This window comes from Neodiprion pinetum, chromosome 3 (genome assembly GCF_021155775.2).
Source record: "Neodiprion pinetum isolate iyNeoPine1 chromosome 3, iyNeoPine1.2, whole genome shotgun sequence".
In the NCBI taxonomy this organism is placed as follows: Eukaryota; Metazoa; Arthropoda; class Insecta; order Hymenoptera; family Diprionidae; genus Neodiprion; species Neodiprion pinetum.
In genome coordinates this window covers 11172496-11184436 of record NC_060234.1, presented here as the reverse complement: position 1 = coordinate 11184436, position 11941 = coordinate 11172496, and the positions used below count along the sequence as shown (strand labels likewise).

At 35.9% G+C, this 11941-nt stretch overlaps 1 protein-coding gene across 1 annotated transcript; it reads right to left on the bottom strand.

The window, feature by feature from the left end:
* Window positions 1–9798: 9798 nt before the first annotated feature.
* Window positions 9799–11551, bottom strand: LOC124214329 (uncharacterized). Its single transcript, XM_069134335.1, has one exon. It carries the CDS (start codon window positions 10789–10791, stop codon window positions 9799–9801), a length of 993 nt encoding a protein of 330 aa, XP_068990436.1. The 5' UTR covers window positions 10792–11551.
* Between the last annotated feature and the right edge of the window lie 390 nt (window positions 11552–11941).

Sequence of the window (11941 nt, the reverse complement as noted above, 5' to 3'; positions counted from 1 at the left end):
GGAAATTTGAATGTCGCACCGGACACATCCGATCGCCACATGCAGCGCACGACACTTGTGTAAGTTTTTGACGTTACTCAAGCGTCTCTTTCAAAGGAGCTTATCTCATCTTACGACAAATGGTACGCCAGTTATTGACTAAGACTTATGCTTGTATCGATATCTTAATTCTTAAGCATTTTCCAGTTTCTCCATTTTTGTAAATTTCTTAATCCTTAGACATATTTCAAAGTTTTTTTATTTTTCTCTGACGGCAACTAGCAATTCTTTCGATTGACAATAAATTTTGAAGGCCGTCAAAGTAACGTGAACGATTTGATAATAATACTAGCGATATAGTAGAATAGAAAAAAAAAAAATTTCTTCCAAGTATTTCTGTTACAAGAATAGGTGTAACATATAGGTTTAAAAAATGTAATGTTATATTTCTATGAAATTTATCATGCATTCATTAGAATGTGATGATAATTTTGAACCGATTATAACGTAATTCATATAATGATGTATGTATGTAATGATAAGAACTCGCATATTTAATTTGTAACGCTCTGTTGTCATTGTAAATGATTGAATTGACAAATAAATGTCTAATACTAAAATCTGTATTTCTGATACTATTATTTCACTTTATTAATCGTTTTAAAAACAGCCAGATTAGAAATTGCAAATCAGGATATTTTCGTTGATTTTATAAAATTGTCCTTGCAGACTAAATCTATAATCTAAATCAAAATGCAAGTGAATTTCTCACTTGAAATATTTGAAAAAAACTCTTCCCCGAATATTATATCAGTAATTATACTGAACAAGCATGCAATAACGTTTTCTCTTTCACTTTGTTGTCAGTGAACTTCGGGTCGAGATTAAAATATTCGATTTTAGAAATATTACATTTTCTTATAAAAAAAAAAACCTCAAATAGAGAACTCGGTTACCGAGCCTTATGACTAACAATAAAGATCATACAAGTGTAAGTATAACTCACAGTAGATTTATTCGACACATTAAGTTCACCTAAATATTTTTCGCGCTCACTTACTGCTGCAGACTCAAATTAAAACTGTATTGGCAATTATTTAAAACCGCAGTAGTGTAAATTGTATTTTATCGACGATCTAAAATATGAACTCGGTATCTTTCCATGAAATTTTAGCGACGTATACATGATACCTTGAAATTGTACAATCGTAGAAATCAATTGCCCGTATTTTGTAACAAATTCGGAACGCACTGCAGCCATTAATAATATATACATTGTGACGTCGATTTTTCTGCACCTCGGTTACTCGGAGCAAATAACCGGGAACTTACCGCGTGCACAATAATTTGGCGTCCGGCGAGGTATCCTTGATCTGAAACAATGTCGCGAAGTTTGTTGGGCGCCTGGCGTGATTAACACGCCTCGAAATCGGTAATGCGAGATACCGCGACCATATACTCGATAGCTCAGTACCGCGGAGAGGGGACGGGTAAATTTTGGGTAGAGAGAGATGTAACACAAGTCAGCCAACGCGTGGTTTGGATAATTCACTATAAAATTCCAATAATATATTTCTCGTTAGCGATGGTACAAAAAAAAATTAAAAATAAAAATAATCATACGACTGCGCAAGTCGTCCTTCGCGATTCCAAATACAACGGGTTAAATTTAATCCAAAAGAAATAAGAAAGGGAGAAACAAACAAAATAAAAAAAAATTAAAAAAAGAAAAAAAAAATATGAATAAATCTAGGAGACCTCTACGGCCTTCTTGCGCTAGTCGCCGTCTTAACAATACCTTAACTCGCAAAAACCAAAAACAAAATCGGACTCGACGCGCTGCCCGCGATCGGCCTCAACTACGACGCTGATCGTCACTTAATTATAAACTGCTAAACAAAAATGTAATCTAGATCGTACTCGACGCGCTAATCGCAGTTCTGATTGAATCTAGCTGGTATCTTATTTCTACGGGCGCTAGTCGCCACTTTGCTGATGCACAATAATTCATAAACTAAATCAAAAAGGACGTGCCTCGACGCGCTAATCGCGACCAAATTAATCGCTCTAGAAAGCTTTTCTAATCGCGCGAGTGTATAGCGTATTATGACGCATCCGAGCTCAAGTCGAAGTCTCTATTCCCTCGAAGTTCACCACCCTTTTTACGTACGCAGACTCGACGAGACCCTGTGCAGCGGAATTTGGCCACACTCAATTTCACTCCGAAATTGTTCCCCACGCGAAACCGTGACTCTACGCGTTATCGCGAAAACTCAGGCTACGGTCATCCTCAAGGAGATGGGCAAACAGATTTCGAGCGCTACTCTAACTCTAGGATTGCGTGGGCCGACCGTTTATCGGTGTGCCAATTTAACTGGCGCTCGAAATATGCCCGCAAAGAATTATAAGCGCTTACCGCTCCTCAGCCACACCAAAAATCCTCCTACGTCTGTCTCCGCCATAACAATCACACAATCAAAATCAAACTATCTCGAACGGTCGCCAGGACTCAAGTGCCGGGTCCTGCAAATCGGAGCCGCAATTCGAACATGCCCCGAACATAGGTGCCATCCATAGTCAAAATTTTCCCGCTCGCATTGGGGTTCTCGTTACGCAATTCTTACAATCTAGCGTATCGCTAGCGCTGAATTCCGCTGTCGCGGGGTGTTGATTGGCTGTCCCGTCTCGTGTACCCCGTAGCTTGGCAGTGGCGTGGTGATGACTTCGCGCGGGTACCTGTCGTCAGTTGGGGACGGAGGGGAGTGGGCTACGGCTCGCCGGCCACCAACGGGAATCTCGTCCGCCTTGGATTCCCTCGCGGCAGAGCTCTCCGTTGACGCTCTCTCCGTAGCCTCGTGCGAGGCCCTCCTTTCGTCGCGATCCGCCACGATCGCCATCCAGTAACCTCGTGCGGATTTGCTGCCGATCTCCTGTCCGAAGCCGCATTTACTCGCCACCCGGAAAAAAAATAAACAAAAATCCTGAAAAGTCTTATTCGCTAAACCGGCGATGGTCCCCTCTTAGAGTCTCGGATGCGTGACTATTGTCCTGGCGCTCTTTTTCGAAATGAGCCGCGGTCTACTTCGCGTGCTCCCTAAGTCTGTGGTCCGTCTAGAGTTCGGGGAGCCGTGTGGAACGCGCAGTAAAACTGCCACGTTACAACATATACCAATCTTCTAATTGCCATTTCGCGCATCATTATACGCAGATATTTATTTTCATCGCGCGATTCGATATCTCCAGCCTAATAAAATAAAGCCGTGTAACGGAACGTAGACCAGATGCTACATCCAAGCCTCGGACAACGTCACAGAACCCTAGACGTAGTTAATTTTTCAGCGGGGTGATATTACACCCCATTTTGCATTGACCGTGCAAAGACAACAGCGGACGTTCAATACATCCCACGTTGTGTGTTTTACCACTGTGAAAAAACACGCGAAATAACTCCCGAGCAAACAAATCCACGCACTGACTCGGAGACGAATCCGACGATTGATTCAGATATCGATAACAAATAAGCCCCCAAAAAATAAACTCGCGTAAATGAAACGATAGACAGACGAACAAAGCCGATAAAATAACGAATTAAATCAAAAAACAAGAATGAAATGAAAACTATTGAAACATTATTTACTAACATTAGACTGCTTTTGAGATCACTTCCGATTGAAACTGGATCGATAAATGGTAAGAGAAATCCAGACCGAGAAATGATTATCTACAACACATCATTTACCATTTGATTGTAGACCAAAATTTTCTCATCACTAGATAATATTCTATCCAACTATTCTATCGTTGAAGTCATCCAAATTAACCGATTGTTTGATGCTGATTTTCAAGTTTGTCAGGCGCCAAAACTTCCGGAATTAGTCGAATCGCACGGTTCGGAAAAAAATGCCGTTCAAACCTGTTTACGTCGACTCCTATAAAATTTTTGAAACTCCAAATTAGGAGCTCGTAGCGTAATTCGGAATAAATCTATTTAGTCTGAAAAATGAAAATTCAGTTTTCTGAGCTTTTCCTCTCGCTTCAACTTTGAAGTGATCAGGTTCCGGATTTGTTCAGTTGAGTAGTCTTTGAGTAATTCATGTAACACGTTCTTTTTTATAAGTCATAAATGATTAAATTCTGAATCTAATCGGTCCAGTAAAATATTTTTTCCGATAAAGTATTTACAGTTCAAAATAGACTTCAGCGGGAAATTTTATTCAACCTTATTGTACAGGTCGGTTCAATAACTGTTTGTTCCAATATTTTTTTGAGTGAATGTATATGCGGTATTCCAGTTCAACCGAGACAACAACAAAGTACCTACATCCCACCCTAACTGAATTTCGTTTGAAACCGTATTTCTGAAATGTTTTTTCTTACTTGCCAAACCTAAAAAGTTCTCTTTTCACTTCCAAACCGTCGAATAATTATCGCCAAAGTCGAAATTTCACGAAAAATAATAATAATAATAATGATAATAATAATGATAATAATGATGATAATAATGATAATGATAATAATGATGATGATGATGATGATAATAATAATAATAATAATAATAATAATAATAATAATAATAATAATAATAATAATAATGATAATGATAATGATAATGATAATGATAATGATAATGATAATGATAATGATAATGATAATGATAATGATAATGATAATGATAATAATAATAATAATAATAATAATAATGATAATGATAATGATAATGATAATGATAATGATAATGATAATGATAATGATAATGATAATGATAATGATAATGATAATGATAATGATAATGATAATGATAATGATAATGATAATGATAATAATAATAATAATAATAATAATAATAATAATAATAATAATAATAATAATAATAATAATAATAATAATAATAATAATGAACAAAACAGTAAATACGAAAAGCCCGAGTTGAGCTTTGGTAAAAAATGCAAAAAAGAAGTTCAAAACAGCCCAAGTGGTCTTTGAATTTTTGCAATCTCAGATTCGCAAGGGGTAGAGGAAAAATTTGAAAAAATTAGGTCTTTTGTTAACACGAGGAGTCAGGTTTTCCACTATGGAAATCTATAATCAGCGACAGTCAGGGAAACAGTTGTCTCAGTTGAGCTGGAATATTCCATATTATTCGAAAATCGATTTGTTTCTAAATTTCGTGCATTGATGCCCATTCCGACGATTCAAAACGACTCGCCTCGTCTGATGTACAGGTTATAAGTATAGGCAAAAGCAGACGACATCGGTGGCCTTGAGACGGTTACCATCCACAGCGGGAGGTGCGCACAGGAATTCCAGCCACACGATAGTCTCGGTCTAGATACATAGTAGAACCAAGTTTCGCAGTAGGGGGTATCAATGCTTGGGCAGCCAAGTGTACGGCTTGCTCTTCTTAGCGGTTTTCACACCATCGCCGCGTCAACATTGTCAGACATATTCTCACATTCCCTACAGACTTCTTTTGGCAGCCTTATCCAGACGAGCATTTTTTTTCAATTTTTTTTAATTTCAATTTAATTTAAAAAAAAATTAATTCGTCTTGACAAACAGCTGGAACTGAACTATCAAAATAATTCATCCTAGATTCGAAAGCTCATTCTTACGAAACTTTAGCTAACCGAACATATGACACGGTGATTTTTCGACGCGATAGTGAACTTCTAAGCAGAAACGTAAGTGAGATATTCGTTACGCATGGACTTCACCGTCATTCGGCTTCTTAACCTTATTCCCTATAAAACGATCACCCTCGTTCCCGGTTTTGGACTTTGAGTCAAAGTGTCTCTCTTACTTTGAATACCCAATTCAGTACAGCGATCGCGTGAACAGAAATTACGGGACACTTTTCTTTCAGGCGGAATTTCATTGGCACCTGGTAGCCCTTTCAACATTCCACTCTTACGACGCAAAAGTATCCGCACATGGCATGGATTTTCAATGCATACCACTAAAGCATTTTTACATGTAGTTGTGTAGCAGGATTTCCCTGAATTTGGTTAACTTTTTGCTTTTGGTAATCGCCGAGACGTATTTTAAAGGGAAACAAGACCATGCAGTGGCGAATAATTCATGTTTTGATTTGGAGGTGGGTTCGAAACAATTGGATTTCACGCGCGATAAGCGGCTCTGAAGAACTTGACTCATTCTTTTCACCGAGTATATGTATATAGGCATCGTGCAAGGCTCGGAGCAACGAATAAAACAATTTAGGGCAAACCGGGAGCTCAACGAGAGTTTTAGTGCTTTTTCTCAGAAATGAAGGCATCAAGCATTCTCTGGTAGAAACCCGAACGCGCGATTTCACTAAAACGAGGGGTAGCCAGCCTGTAGGGCAAATCTTGACGCAGAGTGTGCTGGAAACTCAAAGAGCAGGATTCGAGCCAGTCTCCTTAGCGCCGTCGCATTGATTCTTCTCCCAGCCCTCCGTATCCTTGCCCAAGGACGTCGTAGATACCGCAAGAGGGAAGCAAATCTGCGTCATAGACGAAGCGTAGGTTGTCGGGTCGTGCGATACGCGAAACAAAACGGTCAATGGGAAGCCGAAGAAGGAAAAAACGGCTATATGACCGAACATTTCGTGCGGGTGCAATACGCGAAATTCCCATATCGGGTGTTCGTATGATTGATTTGCCATGCAGAAAAAATTGGCTACCAGATTCTATAGGACGGGGATATTGAACTCGGACGAAAGCTCAAACCGAAATGAAGCTTGAACAGAAGCATTTAAAGATGGGAGACGCCCAAGTGTGAAACATTTTTATCTGTGAATGTGGCTGAACCAACTTCAAATGCATATTTCTTGTACGAGGATCTTGTTATCCAAATTTCAAGCACTTTAAAACCAGTAACTGCGTAGATGCAACAAATAATGTTACTAAAAATGGGATAATTGAAAATCCTCGATGTAGGTTACAAACAATTTTCAGGGATCATGTTGAAACTGCAGAATACTTTTTCTCGCGCAAAAGTGCGTTACTTTATTAATGCAAGTCAGTTCAAATGTGATTATGAATGAATGTAATTTCTCAATTTTCGGTTCCTGGTATTCTCAAACGAAAGAATATCACCTGTGCAACAAAGTGTGTTATCACGGCAAAAATGGGTCGTTACAGAAGTCCCGCAAGATAAATCATGAGTACAAAATGAAAACTGAAACGGAACGCAATGAAATGAGAAATCAATATTTACCGATATTTTCCAATTACTCCATCGTTTTGTCGTAATTCAGCGCCCATGATTATCGTGGCATTTAGAAGGCGTGCGGAACGCCTGCTTAGTCCGCAAAGGTCGTAAGTTTCCGAATCAGCTCCGCGAGCTTACCGGAATCCCGTTTATAATGAATCTTTTTCCTGAAGTACGAAAAATTACTCACTAGCAGCGCTATTGGTTCGGTAGGGACAAACACTGTCTAACCCCCATATAAACACACAGTAAAGTGCACTAAAAAAAAATGTTTCTAACAGAAGACGACGTTCCTGGAGCAAAACTAAAATTTGCAACCGTAAAAGACAACAATTTAATAACACTAAAACGTTGGCTTGCGTGCCGTAATTTAAAAGTTACCGGAAAAAAAAACGAATTAATTGACAGGTTTGTATACCGACTTTAGTGAAAAAATAGCGGGAGATTCAAACCGTAATAAGAGAAATTGAAACTAATAATAAATTTCAGATTTATTTCAGAGTGAAATATGAATCAAATATAGATGGTAATGAAAAAACATTAAATAAATGAATATGATTTAGTAACAGATAGAGGTTATATGTCATTCTAGTCAATGGTAATTAATAATGAAAAAATTAACTATTCATTTTTTATTCATTCAATTTTTTTTTCTAATAATTTCGAAAACATATATAAATGATGACTCTCAGTGATGAGTTCATCAGTCAGTTAGAATTTAATAATTTAATAATCTTTTGTTGGTACGCATTAGGGTCAACGATTGTATAAATAACGGAAGAGAAGGAGTTATTTTTGAAGGTGTCGACAAAGGAATATGGTTAGTGAAGAAGAAACAACGCTTGCAAGCATCTTTAATAGTCTCATTGGCATCTACATCTGGATCAACAGTGACATCAGATTCTTCTACAACATTACCCATCCATACTACTTTCTATTCTAATGATAATTGGCAAACATTTCCATCTAAACAGGTTCCTCGTTCATTTTGTTACGGTATTATACATGAGTACATTACACAAGGTAAAAATTCACAGGAAAGCGATGACGATGATCAAGAAATGGACGACGATTCAATTCCTGTCTCTGGTAATTCTAAAGCCATTCAAAGAGGTAGATTGTACTGTATTAGTGATCGTATAAAAGATTTACAAGATAATAGTTGTAACAATATTTATTATCAAAGGGCAAAAATCCAATCATCCTTTAAAACTACGATTTACGATGTGGTAATAGGTCTTGATGACGATGGAAACGTAATAAATGCTGCATGTCAATGTCCAGCGTCTGAATCTTTTAATTGCTCACATATTGTAGCATTACTTTTTAAACTAGAAGAATATACGCTTCAACATGGTTTTGAACCGCTAACTTGTACTTCTAAAATAAAAGAATGCAATCAAGGTTGCAAAACTGGAAACGATCCATCAAGTATCATCACTGCTGAGTATAAAAAAGTTGAATCAACGAAAAATTCAAGTGAAAAGCCTACAAAAAAAAATTGTCATGAAGCTAATACAAAAAAAGTAATTGATTTTAGTGCGCAGTCGAACCTAAGCAGTTCTGTGAGTGCTGATATAATGACGACTGATTTTATTCAACGCTTACAACACAAAAATGAAAAATCAATGTGGATCGACTTACTGCAAATACACTATGATGATTATGATTTGGACTGTGATCAAAAGTTAATGTTAAAATTAAAAATTGCAGAGTTTCAAACTAATTTAAGCTCATCAACGCTTGGTCCATTTGAGCTTCAGGTAGACAAAATAGTCCGGCATGGCTCAATGCACGAAGATACCGAATTACTGCATCAGATTGTAAGTCATTTTATACAAGCAAAGATTCAACAAATTTAATAAATACAAAGTTATGGCAAAAAACAAAAGATATTAGTCACTTACCTGCGATTGCTTACGGTCGAGAAAATGAATCAACTGCAATCCAAGATTACCTTACGTCTATTAATGGGACTCAGATTAAAAAACCAGGATTGATTGTTAATAATCGGTTCCCAGGACTTGGTTGCAGCCCAGATGGCTTAATTGTGGAAAACAATGAACTGCTCTACTGTATTGAAGTAAAGTGTCCTTACAAATTAAAAAATTGCTCACCTCTTAATTTAGCTGAAATCAAAGATCAAAGTAATCTGTGCTATACGGTTAAAAATGATCAAATTACTTTGAAAAGAAATCATGCTTATTACTACCAAATTCAGCTGACATTAGCTATTTTGGAATTACAATATTGTGACTTTATTGTGTGGTCGCCTAAGAATGGTTTTGTAGTCGAGAAGATTTCTCGAGATGAAAATTTTATAAACGCTCTAACAACTAAATTATGCGAAGTCCATAATGTCTTAGCTATGGAATTTTTTGAGATGAGACTACCCCGAAAGTTACCACTACTTGTGATGGACATATGAGTGCAATAAAAACTACAGTTAACTTATTTTTAATAATAGCATGAGATATGTGTATGTTATTACTATAGATGTTTTATGATTGTTTTTTGTTAAAAAATATTTTAAATCTTATGACTAATAATACTCTACTTACTGAACTAATCAGATACAACAAAATAGTAATAGTGTTATAATTATTTTCATAAATTTTATTGAAATATTTAAGTAACAAGTGGCTCTTGAAAATTTACTAACATTGCAATTACAAAAACAATTTGTGATACAATAGGCAATAAAGTTTTGGGTATAATTCTTTGCATTATTCTAAACTGTTTCATTCGACCAATGAATCGTTCCACGTGTATTCGAGCCGAAGCAATTTCTCTTGCTCTTTTAACTTCATTTTTTGTAAATTTTTTTCTTGATTTCAGAAACGATGGCATTAATACTGTGCATTTATACTTATTACATAAATCTTCTATGTTAAAACCACGATCTGCTAATATTAAGTCACCTTTCTCCAAATATTTAAGAAATCCACTTTTCTCGGTGATACTTCTATCAGTTATGCGTCCTTCGAAACCTTCTGAAAGAAAGCAACACCCTCCAGTAGGTATAATTCCAATCAAAAACTTCACTGTGTTATGAGATTTGTAAGTCGAATACGTATTTCCTTGTTGACTAAAATTTTTTGGATTTTCCATGTTCCATTCAAAACAATCAATAATTACTCGTACATTTTTAAATTTCTTAAAGGCTTGAGGTAAGTTTTTATTGATATCTTTAGCTGATGGAAAATTATTTAGTTGTTTAAATTTACAATGCATTAGTTGTATCCAGGTTGTTGTTAGTTTAAAAATATATCCCATACTGACACCAAACCGGCAACTCAAATCATACAATAAAAAACCACATCGTAATCTCACAAGAGTTAAAAATAATTGATTTTTTAACGATAATGCTTTAAATTGTTTTATCGTTATGCGTTTATTAGTATCAGATCGTGAATGCCAGATCATCAGTGATGATTCAGTTGGCGGACCTAAGAAATTCCACAGAATATCAAAATCTTCTGGCATTAAGCCTGTATAAAACTTAAACCTTTTACGATCATTCATGCATGATTCATAATTAACAGTAGATGTACTTAACTTTTTCGTAAGTTTTTGAATCTCGTTTTGTAATTTTATTACAAAAATACTTTCAACTTCCATACAAGTTTGACTTTCTGCATGAGCTACAGATTCATTGATGTGCTCTTCGTTACTTAGTGATAATTCAGTGAATTGAGGAGTTGAATAGTTATCTAATGGAATATCTTGAGTATCGTTTTGCTGAATTCGATTTGAAAACTCTGAGTTAACATCTTTCCCTTTTTTCGATTTTTGGAGCGGACTGCACAAAGAGTCGATCGTTGATGTTGAAGGACGTTTGCTTCGTGCTTTTGGGATCTATAAAAATTATAAGTTTATGACTAAGAAAAATTTTTTAAACAGGTAATAAAATTATTCATTTACCCATAACTTTAGTAATAAATTTGTCAATTAGTTATGACTTTGACGCTAGCAGACATTAATTAATTTTCTCCAGTAGCAAATCAGTCTATAAAATGGCTAAAACTTTAAAATAAAAAAATTCACATGTAGAAAATTACTAGATCAGTATGTGTACTTTTTATAAATAGTATTTTTCAGCTTTTTTTTACTCAAGGTCAATTTCTTCACGTCTACTACGTCTATAATAATTAATATTTCAATACCAATTTTTTTTAATCCAATCGCTAACATAATTAGTTTAAAAAAAATGTAATATTACTTACTTTACTAATCGTTACAGAAACAGGATCTGGATTTTCCTCAGTAGGACCTTTTCCGCCAATGAAATGTTTAGAGCACACATATGAATATTTATTTATTTTTTCTACTGTTAAATCCACTCTCCTTGATGCATGTATCCATTTAATACATCTAACCCCATCAATATGAGATTTTATGAATGGTATAAAAAACACGTTTTCCTCCGGATAGCGGTTATCCGACGAACACTTCGCAAAACTGCAACGCTTTGTTGGCATTGTAATTGTTAAAAAAAAATGTTTGTGTTCGATTTATGATTTTAAATCATAAATTTATATCACGTAAATAACACTGCGTTAAATGTAAATATTTTATGTTTGTCTCTACTACTAGTGCTGCCTCTCGTGACACGTTTGCTGTACTATTCTCAGGAAAAAGGCTAATTCATACGGAATGTTCAGACATCGCTGTGGGTATACAAGTTCAATCACGAAGTGCTCGCGCTTGGTTAAAGCCTTCAACTTGAAGGGTTCCCCGACTTGCTCAAATTACGGGAATATACCAAGTC

Bases quoted from the DNA above. Each gene is read 5' to 3' on its own strand.
- LOC124214329 (XM_069134335.1), bottom strand. From the start codon at position 10,791: ATGGAAGTTGAAAGTATTTTTGTAATAAAATTACAAAACGAGATTCAA.